The sequence below is a fragment of the Schistocerca gregaria genome, chromosome 9 (assembly GCF_023897955.1).
Source record: "Schistocerca gregaria isolate iqSchGreg1 chromosome 9, iqSchGreg1.2, whole genome shotgun sequence".
Taxonomy (NCBI): Eukaryota; Metazoa; Arthropoda; class Insecta; order Orthoptera; family Acrididae; genus Schistocerca; species Schistocerca gregaria.
Genome location: NC_064928.1, coordinates 245,354,761 through 245,379,350, shown reverse-complemented (window position 1 = coordinate 245,379,350; position 24,590 = coordinate 245,354,761). Strand labels below are relative to the sequence as shown.

At 45.3% G+C, this 24,590-nt stretch overlaps 1 protein-coding gene across 4 annotated transcripts in view; it reads left to right on the top strand.

The window, feature by feature from the left end:
- The window catches only part of LOC126291658 (G-protein coupled receptor moody-like), a 467,186-nt gene that overhangs the window by 405,274 nt on the left and 37,322 nt on the right, over positions 1–24,590 (top strand). For all 4 annotated transcript variants that reach the window (XM_049985232.1, XM_049985233.1, XM_049985234.1 and 1 more), the window contains 3 exons: positions 685–812; positions 17,138–17,291; positions 22,419–22,660. In XM_049985232.1, coding sequence (XP_049841189.1) covers positions 685–812; positions 17,138–17,291; positions 22,419–22,660 — 524 coding nt within the window. The remainder of the gene's footprint in view (positions 1–684; positions 813–17,137; positions 17,292–22,418; positions 22,661–24,590) is intronic.

Below are 24,590 nucleotides of genomic sequence, written 5' to 3'. Positions count from 1 at the left end.
AATGAAATCTGGTAAATAATGAAATCTGGTAAATAATGAAATCTGGTAAATAATGAAATCTGGTAAATAATGAAATCTGGTAAATAATGAAATCTGGTAAATAGTGAAATCTGGTAAATAATGAAATCTGGTAAATAATGAAATCTGGTAAATAACGATCTTGGGTAAATAATAATATGAGGCAAATATTGATCTAATATAAATAATGCTCTCAGGTACATAATGATGGCACATGCGTCATAACAAGCACATAATCATCTGATGTTCATAATGCCCAAAGGTACACAGGGATAGCTGTAATGGCAGAGTCACAATACAGACAGGTACATAGTTGTAACAGGCATATAGTGATGGCAGGTACTTAATGACGGAAAGTACATGGCGATCTGACGTGAATAATGGCCAAAGACACGTAGAATGGTAGGTACATAAGGGTGGTAACTGCATAATGATCTGATGTACATAATGGACAGAGGTACATAGTGAGACCAGGTACGTAGTGATGGCCCCTACATAATGACGGCAGGAGACACTGATCACAGGTGTGTAATACTTGAGATTGCAACATACACAATAACGGCAGGTACATAATGGTGGGAGATACGTAACCACGGGAGGCAGGAGCACAGTGCTGAGCGGTGGGAAGTGTGCACAGGTGGGTGACGGCGCTGCGGCGTGTTGCAGGTACATAATGATCGCGCACCACGGATGGTACGGCCGCATCTACCGGCGCCACTGGATCGCCGCCATGATCGCCTTCTGCTGGCTCTTCAGCTACGGCATGCAGCTGCCCACGCTGCTCGGCGTCTGGGGTGAGTACCGTCCACCTGCATACCTACCTACCTAACCATCACCCATGTGCTCTCCTTTGGGTAGACTCTCACGGGCACCTCTGCTCGTTCCGTTTCGCCCATTAATTTTATTATGTTCAAAGACTCAGTGTACACTGAAATTACAAAAACCATGCAGATGTCTGTTCTATCGCGTACACCAGATATGAAAGGGCAGTGCATTGGCGGAGCTGTCATTTGTGCTCAGTTGATTCATATGAAAAGATTTCCGACCTGACTATGGCCGCACGATGGCAATTAACAGACTTCGAGCGCGGAATGGAAGTTGAAGTTCGACGAATGCGACATTCCATTTCGGAAATTGTTAGGGAACTCAATAATCCGAGATTCACAGTGTCGACAGTATGCGCAGAATAACAAATTTCCAGCACTACCTCTCACCGCGGACAACGCAGTGGCCAACGGCCTTCACTTAACGACCGAGAGCAGCGGCGTTTGATTAGAGTTGTCAGTGGTGCCAGACACTGCGTGAAATAACCGCATAAATCAGTGTGCGACGTACGACGAACGTATCCTTTGGCACAGTGCGACGAAATGTGGTGTTAGTGGTCTGTGGCAGCAGACGACCGACGCGAGTGCCTTTGCTAACAGCACGACATCGCCTGCAGCGCCTCTCCAGGGCTCATGACCATCTCGGGTGGACGTAGACAAACGAAACACTGTGGCCTGATCACACGAATCGCGATTTCAGATGGTAAGAGCTTATAGTAGGGTTCGAGTGTGACGCAGACCCTAAGGAGCTACGGACCCAAGTCGTCAACAAGGCACTGTGCGAGCTGGTGGTGGCTCCATAACGGTGTGGGCTGCGTTTACGTGAAATGCCGTGGGTCCTCCGGTCCAACTGAAGCGATGATTGACTGAAAATGGTTATGTTCGGATACTTGGAGGCCATTTTCAGCTGTTCAAGGACTCCATGTTCCCAAAAAACTGTGGAAAGTGTATGGATGACAATGCGCCATATCGCCGGGCCACAATTGTTCGCGACTGCTTTGAGCGACATTCTGGACAATTCGAGCAGGTGATTTGGCCACCCACGTCGCCAGGCACGAATACATCGAACACTCATCACACGCAACTGAGACGTCGTTTCGCGCACGACATCGTGTACTGGCAACACTTCCGCGTTTGCGCACGGCTGTAGAGGCAGCACAGTATTTCTGCAGGGGACTTCCGGCGACTCGTCGAGCCGCCGCGCTGCAGCGGACTAGAGGAGGTCCGGCACGATATGAAGAGGTATCCCGTCACTTTTATCGCTTCGCTGTGTATCACTTCACCACCTGATTAATGCCACTGACGCTGTCACAGAATGAGAACGCATATGGCAAGGAATCGTGAAACCTTCTCAGTCTGTTGTGGCACCTATGATGTCTGTAGACAGATCATTCCGGCCGTGGCCTCATTTTGTGTAAAAGTTGTTATTTTGTTTTGTCGGAAAAATGACAAGTGTAATAATACACCAACGACCTTTCGTGAAGTTTTAGATGAAACTTGGAAAAACTGCTACTGAAACCTATCTTTTACTAGAAGAAGCGTACGGCAAAGACAGTCTATGACGTATGCGAACAAGCGATTCTAACACGGCCAAGAAGACGTTGAAGATGACTCATGCCTGGGACGCCCGTCAACATCAAAAACGGAAAGTACCGAAAACGTAGGTAATCTGATTCGATCTGACCGTCGACTGAATATGTGATCAATTACTGCAACTGTAGGTACTGACAAAATTGTGTAGACATGTCTTACATAATTGATCTCACATGACACAACTGATGTCGAAAATTTTTAGGATCCAACAAACAAGAGCTCGTGAAAATTGTTCGTACTATCACTTTCAATACCACTCAAAATCATCATAATTTGTTCTAAAAAATGAATTTCTTCTAAATAACAAGTGAAAAATCTTCGTTTTCCACATATGATCCAAAAACTATGCCCCTATCCATGCATTGAAGGGGCCCAATTTTACCGAGAGCGAAGTAACTTCGAATGAGCAAATCAAGACACAAAGCGAAAATGATTGGTTTTTTCATTATTCATGGAACTGTGTATCTTCACTGCATTCTTGAAGGTCAGACCATTAATCTAAGTTATGACCTTGAGGTTCTTGCTCAAATCCGTGTGAAAGATAAGAAAACAAGATACGAATTGTGGAAGAATGTGTCATGGGTGTGCTTCAAGACGACGCACCGGCGCGTACTGCGTTTTGTGTTACAAGGTTTGTAACTGAGTACTGCAGCCCATCGTCAGACCACTCACTTTATTCGCCTGACCTATTTCCATGTGACTTATCTGTTCCCAAGATCAAACCTGCATTAAAAGGAAAAACGCGTATCATCAAGGAGCTCACAGAATGGAAAATTCGCATGGAGCATGGAGGGGTGGAGGAGGGGAGTATATTGAGGGTGCCAATGACTAAATATGTATTACTTCGAAATAAAATGTTTTACAGCAATAGTCCTGTTACTTTATAGCCGCACGTAGTACGTCAAATGTATGTCTGTCAGTACCTCATCAATTTACATCTGGCAATACTGAACGAAGCAATGTCTGCTGTCGAAACTACCATGGGAGTACGTAAGGTCGATGAACCTCTCCACCACCTGATAGGTTAAAAAAAAATAGCCTGTTATCAATCGGTACGTTTAAGAAAGACTTAAATGGGCTCGTTATTCGTGGTACAGTACTACCTTAGTTTTGCACACCTGTTTCTTTAGTAGTCTCCGGGATGTCCGTCCACAAGGCGCGCACTGTGGTAGGGTTGGCTGCCTACCTCCCAGGCAAACACTTATCGCTGCTGGTTTCTGCGTTGACGATGAAGCAACCACAGACGCACGACTTCTGTGCTGTGTTTTGCGCGCTGCTGTGAAGTAAGCCTCCTGTACGCGCACTAAGTCCCGTATCACGAAGTCTGGACCAGTGTGAGGGTGTGGAGCACTGTTTTATGGATGAAGCAATGCCCTGTCACGTCGTTGCGTCTTCTAAAGGTTTAGTTTCACTGCAGTTTTAAGTGCTTTTGTTGAACAACGCATTTCAAGTCGGCCACATCTAGGCGTGATCCACTTTAGATGTACACATGTTACCCTATTTATCCCAAGCAACCTGGTCACGGCAGCCACCCTGAGTATGCTATATATTGTTGGAGACAGAACGGATCCTTGAGGGATGCCAGCTGCCATCATCCTTCCAGCCAGTTTTAACCACCAGGCTTATTCCATGGGGATGACATGCTGTCGGTCTAACAACTAACATTCGTGAAAATTCTCGTTGAATTTTTACTTCAAACTTAGAATTACTTAAACCTAACTAACCTAAGGACATCACACACATCCATGCCCGAGGCAGGATTCGAACCTGCGACCGTAGCGGTCACGCGGTTCCATACTGTAGCGCCTAGAACCGCTCGGCCAGTCCGGCCGCAGATTTTTACTTACCCTGTATGATTATGCCTCGTGTCATACGACTTTTGGAAGTGCGTAACTATTACTGAAAATACCTAGACTTAGTTCTAAGACCTGCGCTGCTGCATAGCAGCTTGAAGAGTTTCATATTCATCACTTTATCGCTGCTTTATTGGCAAAACATAAATTTGTAGAAGAGAGTCTGCTAACGACGTAGCCGGCACGAATAAAACTTAATGGTGAGAACACCCCGTCACGATATGGTTGTGCTGAGCGGGTCCAAGGTACAGCAGCGGAATGTTGTAAAGGTGTCAGAAAAGTACAACTCGATTTGCTTTGTCCGCAAATGAAATCAGACGAGGGAATCCACAGACAGAATGTGCGACTAAGTAAAACAAATGCTATTCCAGCGGTGTGCGCTCAGTGCTTGCGTAATTGCGAGGGAAACAAAGTAACTCAGATTGATTACGCCGCGCCGGTGACTGCCAATGAAGCCGGCCGTCGTGTCCACCTTACTGATGATGCCCGCAGGGTCAATGACCTTGCCGTGGCTGCAGCCGCTACTGTGTCTGAGGCGAAATACGCTACCGGCTGGAGAAGAGGTCCAGGGGAACTCAGTAGACTGCGGTGCCGGGATGATCGCCTCCAGCGTATGTCACCGTTTTCGGCTATATCGCTTTTTGTCTTCAGTTTAACCTGACTTAAAACCGCTCAAACTAACTGGTTTCTTAAGTAACCGATATTCGTTTTTTATTACTATTATTTCGAGCAATAAACGCAGACAAAGAATGGAAAATTCTAGAGCAGAAGAAGGAGTAGTAAATCTCGATTGATATGGGGGTAGAGTTTGTGGTATAAAACGGTCTCGGTGGCTGCGGTAAAGATGACGAAGGGGAGGAAGCCGCGAGGGAAAGGTCACAAGCTGACGACTTTCCTGCATCATCACTTTTGAATGGTTTCAGTTTTTCATCCTGAAGCAGCCACAAACTGTAGTGTTCGGTTACTTTCACAAGTTTATGGCAAGTCAATAAAATTCTGGGTATATTAGTCAGGTTTAATTTCTCTTCCAAATAAGACTGTGTACTTTTCCTCCTTAAGTGACGCCGGAAGTGCGTTGTCCCTCCTCCTGCGTTTCATGTTTCATTCATGCCGGAGTTCGTAAAACACTTGCAGACTATGGATGCAGCCATTCTGCAACACAGCTGATGTCCGACGACCACGGCGGGAAAAAGCGATGTAGACTAGGTGGGGGCACTGGAAATACAGGCATACCGTCAACTAGGCTACATCACACTGCAACGAGAACATCATTGTCTCTCCAATGCTGTATGGATCCTTACGTCATGTGTTTGTTGCTGGTTTCTAGCTCTTAACGTTGGTATTAAAGTATCACTAATCACGTTTCCCATCTTATATAATACCTAATATTTCAAAAGAATGGAAATTTTACAAATTAAAAAATACTCGTTTTTAGAAGAAGTTATATTTTTTTTAAAAAAAGGTTCAAATGGCTCTGAGCACTATGGGACTCAACTGCTGTGGTCATCAGTCCCCTAGAACTTATAACTACTTAAACCTAACCAACCTAAGGACATCACACACATCCATGCCCGAGGCAGGATTCGAACCTGCGACCGTAGCAGTCGCACGGTTCCGGACTGCGCGCCTAGAACCTCGAGACCACCGCGGCCGGCAAGTTTTATTTAAAAACAAAAATTTTTAGAGTTGCTGTTATGGCAAACTGTTATGCCGGTTTTTAGCAAAGTATGAGAGTGGATAGGAAAAATAATCCAGTGAAGGCTTTTGTGAGATCAGGAGACGAGATAGAGGAAGAGACATGAATCGAAAGGAAAGAGATACGGTATATAATTTCAGTATTAGAATTACAATTTAGAAAAGCTTCGGACAACTTAAGATCAAATAAAACAGTAGGAACAGAAAACATTCCATCGGAATGTCTATTGGAGAAAGTGGCAACAAAACGACTATTCAAGTTAATGGGTAGAATGTATACTACCAGGTTTTCGAAAAAACATCATCCAGGCAATTCTGACGATTGCAAGGGCAGTTAAGTGAGAGAATTATCTCTCAGTCAGCTTAACAGCTCATGCATCCAAGTTGCGGACGAGAAAAATATACAGACGAATGGAAAAGACAACTGAGGATCTGTTTCATAACAATAAGTTTGCGTTTAGGAAAGGTAAAGGTACCAGAGAGGCAGTTCTCACGTTGCGGTTGATAATGGAGGCAACTCTGGAGAAAACACACCTTCTTAGCCTTATCGGTCTGGTAAGGGCGTTCGACAATGTAAAATGGTGCAAGGCGTTCGAAATTCTGAGTAAAATACGGATAAGCCATAGGGAAAGACGGTTAATGTACAATACGTACAAGAACACTAAGACTAAGGCCAAGAACGAAGGGCTCGGATTCAAAAAGAGTGTGAAACAGTGATGATGTAGTCTTTCGCCCCTTCTGTTCACTCTATACGCCGAAGAGGGATTGATGGAAATAAAAGAGAGATTCAAGAGCGGAATTAAGATTCGGGGTGAAAGGATGTCAGTGGTAAGATTCGGTAACGAGATTGCTATCCTCAGTGAAAGTGAATAAGAATTGCGGTATATGTTCAATGAAATGAACAGTATAATGAGTACAGAATAAGTACTGATAGTAAATCCAAGAAAGGCGAAAGTAATGGGAAGTAGCAGAAATGAGAACAGCGAGACAGTCAACATGAGGTTGGTGATTGCGAAGTAGACGAAGTTAAGGAATTCTGCCACCTAGGGGCAAAATAACGCATGATGGATGGAGCTAGTAGAACATGAAAAGCAGACTAGCACAGGCAAAAACGGCATTCTTGGTCAAGAGAAACAAAGACAGGCCTTAATTTGAGGAAGAAATTTGTAAGTATGTACGCTTGGAGCATAACATTCTATGCTAGTGAAACGTCACTGTAAGAAAACAGGGGAAAAAAGAGAGAATCGAAGCGTTTGAGACGTGGTGCTACAGAATAACGTTACGAATTAGATGGACAGACAAGGTAAGGAATGACGAAGATGCTCTGGAAACTAAAAAAATGGTTCAAATGGCTCTGAGCACTACGGGACTCAACATCTGAGGTCATTACTCCCCTAGAACTTAGAACTACTTAACTCTAAATAACGTAAGGACATCACACACATCCATGCCCGAGGCAGGATTCGAACCTGCGACCGCAGCAGCAGCGCGGTTTCGGACTGAAGCTCGTAGAGGCGCTCGGCCACAGCGTGAGACACGGAGTTGTGGACTCGACTGTCGTAGGGAATCCCTGCCCTGGGCTCCGCTCGTCTCCCCTCTGGCAGCTGAGCTTCCAATAACAGCGGGCGCGAGACTCTGCCGGCAGCCGGAGCTTGGCTTCATAAGGAGGCGCCGGCCGCGATATGAAATCTCTGCCCGCCCTGCGCGATAAAAGACAAGGCGAGCCCGAAGCGGGGAGGGAGGGAGGGAGGGAGGGAGGGAGGGAGGGAGGGAGGGAGGGAGGGAGGCGAGGAGCACGAGCCGCCTGGCCGCAGCCGCGTCCTTATTGGCTCCAGTAAACAACGCACCGCAGGCAGCGTTCCGGACACGGCACCGACCGACTTCTTCAGCGATCACTTCCCTCTGTCTGTTCCTACTCAGTTTCTCGTTTCTCATTTAATTCGTCAGATTAGCCGTAAGCTCAATATCGAAACCATGCGCTTCTATGACCGGGAGAAAATTGCACTGACAGAAAAAAAAGACCCGCCACACCAACAAGAAGTTGTGCGACATAAACGAAAGTCGGTAGACGTGTTTCTGTGTCTGAAAGATGAAGTGTATTCATAGTTCCAGCCAGTCGCCTAAGGGTGGCGCCAGAAGTGCCACTATGAGCATCGAAGTCGGTTTGCTTTAAATACACACCGTAATGGTCTTGAGCGTTAGTTACCTTTCAGACTGGATGTGGCGGCTTAATGTTAGTCAAGAATGCCTTTAAGGTGACAAAGACGTCATTATAAACACCTCATTGAGTTCGAACGACATCGCGTAACTGAGCTACGAGAAACTGGATGTTCCTTCTGTAATAAGATGACCGGAACAGGTGACGTGGTCGGGGTTGTAGGGCGTGGCTGGGTAGAAGAAGGTGGCTGTCTTTAGCAATCTTTGTCTTTATTGTTGGTTCTCCCAGTACGCTCGTGTCGTGGTGGAGACGTGCAGTCCGCGGAACGCGACGCTGTGCTCAGTCGGCGGCTGCGCAGGCGGCACGAGGCCCGGGCCAGCTCACCCCCTACAGACGCTGCAGCTCATGACGATGCTGGGAGTCGCCGGTGCAGCAGCGGGCAACGCCGTCCGCTGGCCAGTCCTCGGGGACTGCGTCACTGATGACGACGACGTGACAGCGACCGAACGCACAATCGGTCGAACCAAATTCTGACGTCCGTCTCTGATGCTCTTAAATAATGCAGCCCCCTGCTGAATCCGCCCGTTACGCGGCGGCGTGTATATTAGAAGGTTCTCGAGGAGTTGGCTAATGCAACCGCGCCACACGCGGCTCGCGCCTTCCCAATTCTGCTAATGTTCCGTTTTGGCCGTTCATGGCTGCCACACATGTACACACATACCGACGCTCGTTGCAAAACTGTCTCACCTGCATAACGCGCCGGCCAGCCTTAGTCTGCCTTGAGGCTGGCACATCGCGCACTTAAACACACTAAATCACAATTTCGCGCCATATTCCCTAAAAATAACCCCTTGTCCTCTACACTTATGCGATATTCTGGACGAATTGCCAGGAATGTAGCAACTACATGATTGCTGGCAGCGGTGGTCACGAGACAGTCACCCAGCGCAACCGAGAGGAAATACCATCGTTTCAGCGTATGGCTCTGGCGCATCTTACTGCACCCGCAGAGGCAGTTACAGCAGCAGTTGGCTCCACAGGGATACGACCGACCTTTACAAATCGGTTACTACAGTACAAGGACAGCTCCGAGAGAGACGTCCTGTGGAGTGCACTCCACTGATCCCAACGCACAGCCATTTACGACTTCAGTCGTGTCAATCGAGAGCTCGTTCGAGGGAAGGTTGGAGGTCTGTATGGATGCCGTGTGTTGATTGGGAGGAGGCCGGTTGAAAGCCTGCAACCGACCTGTGTGCGTGCTACAGACACACTGGACCTACACCTCGAGTGAAGCTGTAGGGTGCGATTTCGTATGTCGGCAGGAGCACTCTCGCCGTTACGTCATACCCCCTGTCATAAAAGTTGTACGTGAGGCACTGATTAGAGCTGTTGTTCTGCCATTGATGAACAGCATTCCAGAGAGTCTTTTCCGACACAATAATTCTCGCCCACGTATCGCTGTTGTAACTCAACATGCTCTACAGTTTCCTTGGCCTGCACGATCACCAGATCTGTCTCCAATCGCGCACACACGGGACATCATCGGACGACAACTCGAGCGTCATCCACAAACAGCATTCATCGTTCCTGTACTGACCGACCGGGTGCAACAGGCGTGTAACTCCATCCCGAAAACTGACCCCAGACAGCTGCAGAACACAAAGCATCAACGTTTACGTACTTAAATTCAACATTCTGGCGGTTACGCCGGTTATTAATGTACCACCATTTCACATATGCAATATAATATCTCGCGCTTTCGTTAATACGTGGTCTTGCAATGTTAACCACTTAAATACGGTACCTAGACAAATTTATTCCCGAAAGTTGTTTTTGTGTCAGGGTACTTTTGCTAACACCGCTGCACAGATTCAGTGTATTTAAAGTACGGCGTTACTCAGCCACCAAAAGTTGCTGTGTTGTGTGACGATTTATCGAGAACGAGTGTCGTTCGAGCGGCCGTCTACAAGTCGCGGACAAAGGAAGAGTCCTCTGCATCACGTACATACTTATTGTGCTTTTCAGAATTTGTCACTTACTTGCATGCATTTTCTTACACATTCTTCTGTTCATTTGACAGCCAATTCCACTGTTGACCATACAGCCGTATCAGACGCTTAGCTGCGAAAAGTCGTGCGACACCTCCTAACATCGCGTCGGACCTCCTTTTTCCCGACGTAATGCAGCCAGAGGGCGTCGGCATGAACTCAGTGACAAGCTGTTGCTGGGACAGGATTCTCTACACGGACTCACTTCTCCATCATGCCGGTGTCGGATGACATGGCTGTCCAAATCATTTGCTCTAATTGTCCAGAATGTTCTTGAAGCCAACCACGAACAAATGTGGCCTGGAGACACTGTGCATTAGCATACCATGGTATACCAATGTACGCAAAACTCTAATTTGGGTGCGACAAATTGATATCGTGCTTAACGGCATATACTGGGTGGGAGGATAGTTCGTTTCACGCTACGAACGTATCTCTGTGTCTCACCGAACCAATGATTTTGTTTTAAGGACTCTTTGTGAAGGAAGTAGAGAGATCGGAAGTGTCAGAGGAGGAGAGAGATTATGCTGTTGCGAGACGCCATTCCGGTATCTAGTAAATGTTCAGTTTTTTGCACTAAATAAAATCCAATAACTAATATTAAGTGCCAGAATGAGATTTTCACTCTGCAGCGGAGTGTACACTGATGTGAAACTTTCTGGCAGATTAAAACTGTGTGCCCGACCGAGACTCGAACTCGGGACCTTTGCCTTTCGCTGGCAAGTGCTCTAACATCTGACCTATTGAAGCACGACTCACGCCAGGTACTCACAGCTTTACTTCTGCCAGTATCTCGTCTCCTACCTTCCAAACTTTACAGAAGCTCTCCTGCGAACCTTGCAAAACTAGCACTCCTGAAAGTTCTGCAAGATTCGCAGGAGAGCTTCTGTAAAGTTTGGAAGGTATGAGACGAGATACTGGCAGAAGTAAAGGTGTGAGTACCGGGCGTGAGTCTTGCTTCGGTAGCTCAGATGGTAGAGCACTTGCCCGAGAAAGGCAAAGGTCCCGTGTTCGAGTCTCGGTCGGGCACACAGTTTTAATCTGCCAGGAAGTTTCATATCAAGTGATTTAGAAAATATCGTTCTTGTACAACACAGCTAGCTCTTTATTCCCATGAAGTAATGAGTACTGTCGACAAGGAATCCCAGATCGATTCCATATTCCCAGATTTCCAGAAGGCTTCCTCACAAGCGACTATTAACCAAATTGCGTGCATATGGAGTATCGTCTCAGATGTGTGACTGGACTCGTGATTTACTCTCAGAGAGGTCACAGTTCGTAGTGATAGACTGCAAATAATGGAATAGAAGTGATATCTGGCGTTCCAAAAAGTAGTGTCATAGCCCCTCTGCTGTTCCTGATGTGCAAAAATGACCTAGGTGATAATCTGAGCAGCCCCCTTAGATTGTTTGCAGATGACGCTGTAATTTACCGTCTAGTTAAATCATCAGAGGATCAATTCCAATTACAAAGTGATCTAGAGAGAAATTCTGTATGGTGCGAAAAGTGGCAATTGGCACTAAACAAAGAAAAGTGCGAGGTCATCCACATGGGCACTAAAAGAAATCCGATAAATTTTGGGTATACGATAAATCGCACAAATCTAAGGGCTGTCAATTCGAATAAATACCTAGGAATTACAATTACGAGCAACTTTTAAATTGGAAATGCCACATAGATTATATTGTGGGGAAGACGAAACAAAGACTGCGTTTTGTTGGCAGAACACTTAGAAGATGCGACAAACCCACTAAAGAGACAGCCTATATTGCACTTGTCCGTCCTCTGCTGGAATATTGCTGAGCGGTGTGGTATCCTTACCAGGTAGGATTGAAGGAGGACATGGAAAAAGTGCAAAGAAGGGCAGCTCGTTTCGTGTTATGGCACAATAGGGGTGAGAGTGTCACTGATATGATACACAAGTTGACGTAGCAGTCACTGAAACAAAGGCGGTTTTCTTTACGGCCAGATCTATTTACGAAATTTCAATCACCAACTTTCTCTTCCGAATGCGAAAATATTTTGTTGTCACCCACCTACGCAGGGAGAAATGATCATCATAATATAATAAGAGAAATCAGACCTCGAACGGAAGGATTTAGGTGTTCCTTTTTCCCACGCGCCATTTGAGAGTGAATTGGAAGACAAGTAGTATGAAAATGTTTCGATGAACCCTCTACCAGGCACTTAAATGTGAACTGAAGAGTAAACATGTAGATGTAGATGTATTAAAGGTGTGTATACCTCCATATTGCAATTAATTAATTATCAAGATACATATATTACGAGACGTAGATCGCTCGGAGCTGAAGTTTGGAACGATAGTGCGAAACTGCATCTTCCACGGTCAGAATTCGTCGAGAGATTATCTCCTAATTAATAAACTCTAATTTGCTAAATTGTTGGACCTATCATCCAGAGTCATCAAACAACATAGCACACAGTTGTGCCGAACGATCTGAGTCGCGAGTAAAGGTTGTAGAGATTTCTAGTGCAGCAGATAACGACGAGGAATTTCCGCGAGATCGCCGCTGCGGAATACATCTCTTGCTCTCCTGTGGTATTTAAGAAGAAATATTTATATTTTCCAGGTTTTCGGGAGAGTAGAGATAAAAGAAAATAAGGAACTAAGCTAAACCAACTAAAACCAATAACTAAACCAATAATTAAAGTACAAGCACACATGAAGAATATAACTACCAAATGAGAATATATTAAAATACATAAAAGTTCCATCGTTGTTTGGGAACATGAAATGCATGAATGGCTACAAATGGACTCCAAGTAGCCGAACATAACCATTTCCAGTCAATGGTCGGTTCAGTTGGACCCGAGGACCCAGTCCATTCCATACAACACACTCACACTATTACGGAGCCACCGACAGCCTGCAGTGCTTTGTTGACAACTTGCGTCCATGGCTTGATGGGGTCTGCGCCACACTCGATCCCTCGCATCAGCTCTTAACAACTGAAATCGGGACGCACCTGACCATGCCGCGGTTTTATAGTCCACTCAATACGGTCACGAGCCCAGGAGAAGCTGTGCAGGTGATGCTGTGCTTTTAGCGAAGGTATTCGCCTCCGTCGTCTGGTGCCATAGCCCATTGCCGCCTAATTTCGCCGCACTGTCCTAACGAATACTTTCGTCGTGCATCCCAACGTCCCACATCGATTTCTGCGATCATTTCACACAGTGTTGCTTGTCTCTTAGCACGCTGTCCATGGTGAGAGATAATGCCTGAAATTTCGTATTCTTGGTACTGTCTTGACGCTGTGGATCTCAGAATATTGAATTCCCTATCGATTTCCGAAGCGGAGTGATAGCTCCAACCACCACTTAACGTGCAAAGTCAGTATTTCCCGTCGAGGGGCCGTGATCACGTGGGTTTGGTATGAGTACAAATGACAGCTCCACCAATGCACTGTCCTTTTATACCTTGTCTACGCGAAACTACCGCCATCGGTATATCTGCATATGGCTATCCCATGACTCATCACCTCAGTTTCTATCGACTAACCTATGATAATGAGTTATGCTGGAAATAACATTTCCTTTAGTGATTCCCGTATCATTCTCCGTTTCACCTTGTCAAATGAATTTTCACAATGGATGAAAATATATTACGTTCCTAATCTGTCTTCCTCCCTCAGGTGCTTGTGCTAAAATGAAAAGACAAACAGACCGTGATCTACCTCTTGTACAACCATGCTGTAACCCTAACAGAGAGTCACAAGTACTTAACTATATGAAATAAAATCTTCATGACTTCTGAACGGTTTGCGTTTGGACGTTCAAACTGCACGGTTGGCCGCGGGGCGTGATGAGAGTAAGTATGCGCTGTGTGGTTTGGTTTAGCGATGAACCCCACTTTCATTTGGGTGGGTTCGTCAATAAGCAAAAGTCGCACATTTGGAGGATTGAGAATCCGCATTTCACGATCAAGAAGTCTCTTTATCCCCAGCGGATGTCTCTGTGGTGTCACGGAATAACCGGCGTGATTTTGCTTGAAGACACGATGACTACCGAACGGTACGTGAAGGTTTTGGAGGGTGATTTCATCCCCATTATCCAAAGTGACCTTAATTTCGACAAGATGTGGTTCATGCAAGGCGGAGCTCGACCCCATGGAAGCAGGAGAGTGTTTGATGTCGTGGAGGAACACTCTGGGGACCGCATTCTGGCTCAGGGGTACCCAGAGGCCACTGGCACGGGCCGCGATTGGTCGCCATACTATCCGGATGTGAACACGTGCGACTCCTTTTTGTGTGGCTGTATTAAAGACCCCAAAACCATTGCTGAGGCGGTAACAGCCATGCAGGAGAACATCGACAGCGTCGATGTTCCGAAACTTCAGCGAGTTGTAAGGTATCAGGCAAATGCAACACCTTCCATGAAAACCCGGACATGATAAGCAAATCCAGTAGTATGTCACATAGCTCCGAATAAATCGTGACATTAAATTAACCAAAGTAATACGAGTAAAGAGTGAGCAAATGGAATACCACAGACTAACACAAGAATGCCTAAATGCATGTCATACCTTCCCACCGTGAGACAGACGCAGTTCCGAGGGGAGAAACGAGAACAGAAGCCGAGAGCAGAACCGTGTTAAGCTAGAATGCCCTACGATAAAGGACGGACTGGACACCCACGTTGCCAGTTAACCACTAGGACAACGCCAGCTGCAAGTTTTAGTGTGAGACTTTTTCGCGTCTCTGTTACGTTGCAAACTTTAGAAACATTGCCCCACCACGAAAAGTATAACGTTTCTCATTGGATAGACAGAATTTTTGTAGGCGGAGCTTAAGGTTAACATTGAGACCCTGACTGGTCAGATGAAAACACAGCCAGATAGTTTTTTTTCAAACCAACTTCGGTAAATGGTAGTAAGGAAAAGTGAGGAGAAGTAAGTTAGTTCCGAGACGGCGAGCTGGATGGCTGCTGTGCCGGCCGCTGCCCCCCTGAAGCTGCCTAACCAACGACAAGGTAATGAACGCACGCGTTGCCACATTTTTGAGCGCATAAGGCTTCACTCAGAACTGCAGAAGTCTCATCTGTTACACCCCCTTTCTGCGTGATACTAGTGTCGATCGTAAATTAAATCTCATTGTGTTCACATTTGCCACTTGAAGTAAAAATCTGAAACGCGATGATTTCTCTGTTATGTATTTATTAAGAAGCCATATCAGCCACTGTAATTTACAAGTTACATAAGTAATTAAAGATAATTGAGGGTCACTGTAGACCATTTTGATAGTTTTCTCTCTTGTGAAACTTAATTTAAACCAAGATTATAGATGCGATATGGCATAGGTCATCCTTCGATCCATTGTAGAACTTGGAAACCCACGCAAGGAATATTCGTTCACATTTTTGTTGAACGCAGTTGGTTTTTACCATCCTGTATTGAAACATTTCCTTTTATCAACAGTGCAATTTATAAACAATGTTTTATGAGTAGAATAAAAATTCCGATGGTAAACTTAACTGCTTTTTCGACGTTATTTTACCAGCTAACTAAAAACAGGAAAGCCTTGAACTCCTTCCACTAAATTTAGTTAGTATTAAGATTCTTTTACAGGGAGTGCAGTGGAGCTGACGCTGAGATCATTAAGTATTTGGTTATATCATCGCTAGTCTCACTGAACTCTTCTGAATTCTACATGTCATGTGTGGTCTGGCGTCTCCTTACCAGCAACAGGTCCCAGGTTCAAACTAGTCAATTCCCTAAAAAACACTCTCACAGCGTCGTTGCGCGAAAGTGGTAGGGAGACGCGATATAGAACAGAGACAGCACCCAGAATGTTAGAGGGTCACGCAGAATTTCGATAGTCGTCTGCGCCACTTCATCACTAATGCTGGAAGGCATGTCGAACATCTCATAACGTAAATACCAATATCTGTAGTGACACAGTAATTGAGTCCGCCTTGATGCAAAACACGTTGTTATTCGTTTATTTTTTTATTCTCCCAAACTAGTTTCGGCGACAAATATCACCATCATCAAAAAATGGCTGTGAGCATTATGAGACTTAACACCGGAGGCCATCAGTCCCCTAGAACTTAGAACTTCTTAAACGTAACTAACCTAAGCACATCACACACACATCCATGCCCGAGGCAGGATTCGAACCTGCGACCGTAGCAGTCGCGCAGTTCTAGACTGAAGCGCCTAGAACCACTCGGCCACCGCGGCCGCTCACCATCATCAGTGTTTTTTTTTTTAATCTACAACACGCAGAAATTAGCATGGTTATACAAAGACAGCAGCACACTATTACATTTTTACTATTCGTTTTAAATTTAGTTTTGTACGGAGACCTTTATACGACCTCATTTATTGTATGTTACAGTATGTTCTAACTAATTATTGTCGCTGTCTGTGACATATTTTCTGTGGGCTTTTTGTTTCTGTTGCCGTTTTCTACTTAGCGAACATCATTTCATCTGCAACCATGTGAACAGAAACAGCAACAGAAACAAAAAGCGCCCAGAAAATATGTCGCAGACAGCGACAATAATTGCTTAAAATATGCTGTAACATACAATGTAAAGTAAAAATTTAATAACGTACTACTGTATTTGTATAGCCATGCTATTTTCTGCATGTTTTAGATTAAAAATATCCCTCTGATGATGGTGATATTTGTCGCCGAAAACTAGTTTGGGAGAATAAAAAAATAAACGGATAACAAGGTGTTTTGCATCAAGGCGGACTCAATTTTCTGATATTACTGTTTTTTTATGCAAACACAGACCAAATGGAAGAGTTCCAAGATAAAGTCATTGTTATCTGTAATGACGTTTAAGTGTTGAATAAAGTGGGTGCACGCCATAGTTTGTAACTAATTTACGTTTTTAATCATGTAGTAGAATAATTGTGACCGTGGAAGCGCTTCCACTCTAATCGGCCACGTGGCTGTGTTTGTTGTCGCTCCCCGACAGGTCGCTTCGGCTACGACGCGCTGCTGGGCTCGTGCTCCATCCTGGAGGACTCAGCGGGCCGCTCCTCCAAGACGGCGCTCTTCGTGCTGGGCTTCCTCGTGCCCTGCGTCGTCATCGTCGCCTGCTACGCGCGCATCTTCTGGGTCGTGCACGAGTGAGTACGCCTACCATCCATACTGAGCACCCCCACTCTCCTCTTCTTATCTCTCATTCTCCACACAGAGCGCCCTCCGAACCGCCACAACAGCTAGTTAGAGAGATGAGATTAGCATGTTGCAAAATAAAAACTGTGTTACACATTCTGCAAGGTTTAAAGCTGTCAGAGGCGTACACGGAAGTGAAATGGCAGACCAGGTGGCCAGAGAATAAGTCTTCTGGAAATAAACTTCTGTAGCTGCTTCCCCAGGAAGCACCAGCACATTCCAGCCACCTGCTTTCAGCAGGAGCGAGAAATGGCCGGTGGGAGTGGGTGAATGTCTGAACAACCCAGTGTGTACCACAATTTTCATTAAATTTTTCGTAAGCTGTTTCGGCCAGCGTAGGCCGCCCTCAGATCGAAAGCAGTTGGCCAGTTGCGAGTTGGTCTCGCGCTCTCAGTGTGCTAAAAGCAGACTGAGTCGTGTATACAGACAGTAGACGCTGTGTCTCAGCCAGGAGACGTCAGTCCCCACGACTGTTTCTTGTTATCGACCCTGACCCTGGTAAGATACCAGACACGGGAATTCCAAGATTTTCGAGCACTCGCCCGCGAAAGGCAAAGGTTCCGGGTTCGAGTCTCGGTTGGGCACACAGTTTTTATCTGCCAGGAAGTTTCATTTTCGACAACGTTTCAGATATGAAGTCAGGTAACAAATGACAAAGGAAATATTTGTTTTGAGTGATATAATCACAGCTTACCAATTTTCTGTTTTTTTCCTTTAGTGGTATGGTGAAATCTAGCTTCTTGCCAAATTTCATGAACCGATGTAAATGGGAAGTATCCTATAGGTTTTAATGAAAGTTTGCGAGTATCAAACTGTGTGATTTTACTGCATTCACTTACATATTTAACTTTTTTTCACAATCGTGAGACTACAGACATAAATTTCAACTTGATATCAGTTCCTGAGAAGACTTCGTCGCAAGGTACGGTCTGACAGACAATCGAGTAACAAATGACAAAGATATTTTTCATGTGTCATAATTACAAATTAACAATTTTATGATTTTCTTCCTTTACTTCTACTATGAAATCTACCTTCTTCCCTGATTTCATGAATCTGAGCCAAACAGAAGAATACTATTTTCTTTCCTTGTACAAATGAAGAGGTCTGTACAGTTCACAATCGTTTCGCCAGAACAAGGAAGAGACACCATCTCATAAAGATAAAAATTATCGTTAATAGTGAGTTTTTCTTTTCCAGTAATGATTCTCCGACTTTTCATACATAAAATAGCAGTTATGTACCTCTAATAAATATGTGCTCCCTTTTAGAAATGTTTAGAATGATCTTCTTTTCACAGAATGTTTGTTGTTGTTGTGGTCTTCAGTACTGAGACTGGTTTGATGCAGCTCTCCATGCTAATCTATCCTGTGCAAGCTGCTTCATCTCCCAGTACCTACTGCAACCTACATCCTTCTGAATCTGCTTAGTGTATTCATCTCTTGGTCTCCCTCTACTATTTTTACCTTCCACGCAGCCCTCCAATGCTAAATTTGTGATCCCTTGATGCCTCAGAACATGTCCTACCAACCGATACCTTCTTGTTGTCAAGTTGTGCCACAAACGTCTCTTCTCCCCAATCCTATTCAATACCTCCTCATTACTTAAGTGATCTACCCACCTAATCTTCAGCATTCTTCTGTAGCACTACATTTCGAAAGCTTCTATTCTCTTCTTGTCCAAACTATTTATTGTCCATGTTTCACTTCCATACATGGCTACACTACATACAAATACTTTCAGAAACGACTGCCTGACACTTAAATCTATACTCGATGTTAACAAATGTTTATCACCTACTAAACGACATCACAGTTGCTCGAACACTCCACTGGTATACTGCCAGTCCATAGTGTCGAACGGGCCCAATATTTCGGCGATCAGACATATCGCCATCGTCAGGTGCGCTGACGAACTGAGCTCCTCAGTTTCTTTTTATTTTTTGCACGTTTCATTTCTTCTCGCGAGGGGAGAAGGCGGGCTGTTCTAGGGCTTATCTGTTTCCCCTTTATCAGCCAAAAGTTACAATTTTTATTTTATTTATTTCCATTTTTTCATATATTTGGTTACATGCTATTATTTTATATTGAGTATCTTTAGTTTTACGTTACTTTTTAGTGAATAGAATGTGAAAGAAATTTGAATTAATTTTGTGAAGAAAAGAACTTACTTAACAAAATAACTAATTTAACAAAACTGGTTGGGAAATTAAATTTGAAATAGTGATAATATTTTAAATGTGACGAGTGAAATGACTTAATAAGGTATGCGGGGGTGATTTGACGGGCGGCCGCCTCCCCTGGCGAGGCGTTCTCTCCGCGTCCGCGCCCACGCGCCAGCGGTCGCTGAGACGCTGGCGTCGGCGTCTGTGGTGGCGTCGGTGAAGCTGCCTCGTCCGCCCTGGTCGCTCGTTCGTTTCCTTTGCTGAGCGTAGTTTTAATTAGACTCAATACTGGTTCCCGTGCCCTGCTGAGGTTCCAGCCGCAATCTCGGTTGATGAGTCCATCCCTGGTACGAATTTCGATAGCGTCTCTAACGACGAATATCGAGGAAACGCCGAGCAGGAACGGTCTTTTACCCACAAAATAAAACGCGAGCATTACTGGACAGTGTCAAAGACGATCTCGGTTTGCGGAAGGCCGGCATATACTAGATTCCGTGTCAATGTGGAAAAACTTATATTCGACACAGTGCGCACCATCGAAGACCGTTGGCGAGAACGTCAGAGGCAGAGTCGCAGAACACTGTTTGTCCGAAAACCACGAAATGGGCTACCAACATACCACGGTCTTGGCACAGACATCGAAATACTGGGGCAGCGCCGTTAGAGACTATGGACCGTCAGTACACCCGCGGACTGTTCGAGCAAGAAATACGCCGGAAGAAACTGACGAATCACGACATCACAGTTCATTGTTAAGGTCCTGAAAAGAAAAGTAAATTGGCTGAAAGGATCTATCGAACAGACCCTAAGCTTACAAAAAGCCGGCGAATTCAGAGTGCTGGTAAGAAGATGGTGTTAATTCCGTTCTAAAACATGCCATATTGTCACTACAGCATTAGAAGGTAGACTTACCATTACTGCTGACTGCTACATAAATATCTGAAAAACATCTTAAAAAGTAATTTTCCATCACAGCAAGGTACCAGCCCATACAGAAAAACTGACAAGTGGGTGCCTGACAGCCTCAAGAACCAGCATCATGGACCCTCGACCATGCAGCTCTGGCTAGCAGTTTGTTATTTCTTTTTGCTTCGAGAAATTAAAGATAAATTGCGTGAAATTTTCGTTATGAGATGAAGCAGAAAATATGGTTTCTAAAGAACGTCAGAAAGAGTGGGATTACTGCTTTAAGCACGAGTTTCGACGAACCCAAAACTGTATTAATGTTAGACGGGAATACAATGAGGTGAGAAAAGTTACGGGATGCCTCGTCGTCTCGGTCCACCTTTTGCCCGGCGTAATGCAGCAACAGCACATGGCATGAACTCAACCAGACGCTGGAAATTTCCTGCAGCCACGCTGTCCTCTATATCCGTCCATCATTGCGAAATTGTTGCCAGTGCAGGATTTTGTGCACGAACTGGCGTCTCGATTATGTCCCATGAATGCTCTATAGGATTCATGTCGGGCTATATGGGTGACCATATCATTCGTTCAAATTGTCCAGAATGTTCTTCAGGCCAATAGCAAACAATTGCGGCCCGTGACTTGGCACATTGTCATCCATAAACATTCCATCGTCGTGTGGGAACACAAAATCCATCATTGGCTCCAAATGGTATCCAAGTAGCCGAACACATCCATTTCCAATGTTCGGTTCAGTTGGACCTGAGGACCACACCGTGATGACACAACCCACACCATTACGGGGTCACCACCAGCTTGTACAGAGCGTTCTTGACAACTTGTCTCCAAGGTTTCGCGACAGTCCAACCCTACCTTCAGCTCTTAGCAAACTAAATCGGAACCCGTCTGATCAGGCCACCGTTTACCAGTGGTATAGGGTCCAACCGAAATGGCCACGAGAGCTGGAGAGATGCTGGAGGCGATGTCGTGTTAGCAAACGTGGTCTGCTGTCATAATCCATCAACGACAAATTTCGCCGCACTGACCTAACGGATACTTTCGTCGTACGTCCCACACTGATTGCTACGATTATTTCACTCAGTATTTCTTGTCTGTTAGATCTGACAACTCTACGCAGACTCGTTGCTTTCAGTCGTAACGTCAAGGCGTCGGACAGTGCATTGTCCATGGTGAGTGGCAGTCCCTGAACTTTGGTATTCTCGGCACACTCTTGGCATTGGGGATCTCGGAATATTGTATTTCGTAACGATTTCCCAAATTCCAGTATCCCAAAAGTCCAGCTCCAACTACCATTCCGGCAGACACCATTTCACACGGATCACTTGATACAACTGACAGCTCCAAAAATGCACTGCCCTTTTACACCTTGTGTACGAAATACTAGGGACGTCTTTATAAGTGCGTGTCGGTACTCTATGACAAAAGTCATCTCGGCGTATTTTGAAATGCAGTCATCATCATCGGCACAACAGCCCTCTGTGAGCTTTGGCCTTCTGTAAAAATTGTTATAGTCTGCCCTATTTAGTGCCGAACTCTTTCAATTCTGAATTCAAATGTTGCTTACGTCCTCTCTGAACCTTCCTCCCAGCTTAGCTTCGGTCTTCCATCTCTGCTGGTTCCCCCAGGCACATATCTCCGTAATCATCTGTCGGTTGCTCTCAGTGTATCTCCCGTCCATTCCAGCCCTCTGATTTTAATGTAGCTAACAATGTCTTGTTCATAATAGAGATCATATAATTCATAGTTGAAACTCCTCCGGACACGCTTCTTTCACAGAGGCAAGAGCTTTAAACACAGTAAAGAAATATATATATATATATATATATATATATATATATATATATATATTAAAATAAACCCTGTTTGTAAAAATTTTCAGTGTCGCTCCTCTGTTCTGGTAGCCGTGTAATGGACAACAGTATCATTTCTGTCTCATAACCCACGCGTGTGGGCGACCGGTTGGCTGGAATGTGTGGATCTGCTGCAGGTCAGAGAACCGGATGCGGTCGCACCAGTCGGCGGCGCAGGCTCCCACCCCCGGGGGCGGCGGCAAGGGGGTGACGCCTGGGGGCGGCGGCCAGCAGCAGCGGCCCGCCGCCAGGGACGTGCGCGCGCGCCGCAACGAGTGGCGCATCACCAAGATGGTGCTGGCCATCTTCCTGTCCTTCGTCGTGTGCTACCTGCCCATCACCATCGTCAAGGTCGCCGACCACCGCGTGCGACACCCGGGTGAGGGCGGCCGCCCGCTGCACAGTGTGTCCCGCGTCTGCTCAGCGCCATCAGGTCTGCTGGGGACACTCTCAGTCAGGTGTCTAACCCGGTAGTATCAAATATTGAGTCCACCTTGATGCAAAACGCCTTGTTATTCCTTTATTTTCCCAAACTAGTTTCGGCGACAAATATCACCATCATCAGTGGGGGTTTTTAAATCGAAAACATGCAGAAAATAGCATGGTTTTGTGATGTAACCGCCAGACACCACACTTGCTAGGTGGTAGCCTTTAAATGGGCCGCGGTCCGGTAGTATACGTCGGACCCGCGTGTCGCCACTATCAGTGATTGCAGACCGAGCGCCGCCACACGGCAGGTCTAGAGAGACTTCCTAGCACTCGCCCCAGTTATACAGCCGACTTTGCTAGCAATGGTTCACTGACTTCTACGCTCTCATTTGCCGAGACGATAGTTAGCATAGACTTCAGGTACGTTATTGTGAATCATGTACCGTCAAGAGCGACGTTAATCATTAATGGATTAAAGTTAAGTATTCTACCAGCTACGTCCGTTTTTCTTAAGTCTAATTTCCTTGTCCTGTTCCAGACCTCACGCCAGCCTGCGTGAGCTAAAACGCGTGCATTTCGGCCTGCTCTAGGAACACGGTGTTGGCTCTCCGGCCAATCACAACAGTTATACAAACACAGTAGCACAGTATTGCAGTTTTACTATTCGTTTTTTTCGAAAATAGTTTTCTATGGATGCTTTTATACTACCTTATTTATTATATGTTACAGCATGTTTTAAGCAATTATTGCCGCTGTCTGCGACATATTTTCGGTGCGGTTTTTTTCTGTTGTCGTTTTTTACTTGGCGAACATCATGTCATCTGCAACCACGTGAGTGGCTGTTAGTAAACACAATACTAAAAGGTGAACTTCGTATGTCAGCAATATATGCTTGGGGTTGCGGTAGTGTTGTGGAAACCGCTGGTTTCATATGACACGATGTTCGCTTAGTAAAAAATGGCAATAGAAAAAGAGCGCACAGAAAATATGTCGCAGACAGCGACAATCATCGCTTAAAGCATGCTGCAACATACAATAAATAAGGTAATATAAAAGTATCCATAGAAAACTATATTAGAAAGAACGAATAGTAAAAATGTGCTACTACGTTTCTATAACCATGCTATTTTCTACATATTTGTGATTTAAAAAAACCACTGATGATAGTGATATTTGTCACTGAAACTAGTTTGCGAGAATAAGGAAATAAACGAATAACAAGGTGTTTTGCATCAAGGCGGACTCAACTTTTTGATATAACTGTTTTTATGCAAACACGGACCAAATGGAAGAGTTCCAAGAGAAAATCAGGTGTCTAAACGTTAGCAGGGGAACAGCAGCCCATTCTTCTTCGAGAACTGAAACCAGGTTCGGCAGCAGACGTCCTGGATCCAAGTCGACGTCCTAACTCGTCCCCCAGCTGCTCCACTGGCTTCCTGAAACAGACTTGGCTGCTCAAACTATTCTCTCTGATCGTACTTTATGGCACGGAGCATTGTCATGCTGATACAAATAACCATCTTCTCTTAAGTGTTCCTCCCCCTGACCCTCCCTCCCTGTACGCAGTCACAATGCTGTAACATGTGTTTACCTCCTTCCGCAGTTCAAAAATGGTTCAAATGGCTCTCAGCACTATGGGACTTAACATCTGAGGTCATCAGCCCCCTATAACTTGGAACTGCTTAAACCTAACTAACCTAAGGACGTCACACACATCCATGGCCGAGGTAGGATTCGAACCTGCGACCGTAGCAGTCGCACGGTTCCAGACTGTAGCACCTATAACCGCTCGGCCACTCCGACCGGCCCTTGCGCAATAATCAGTAGCATGAGGATGCAGAATACAATGGAAATGACTGCACTGAAGACACGAGACATGT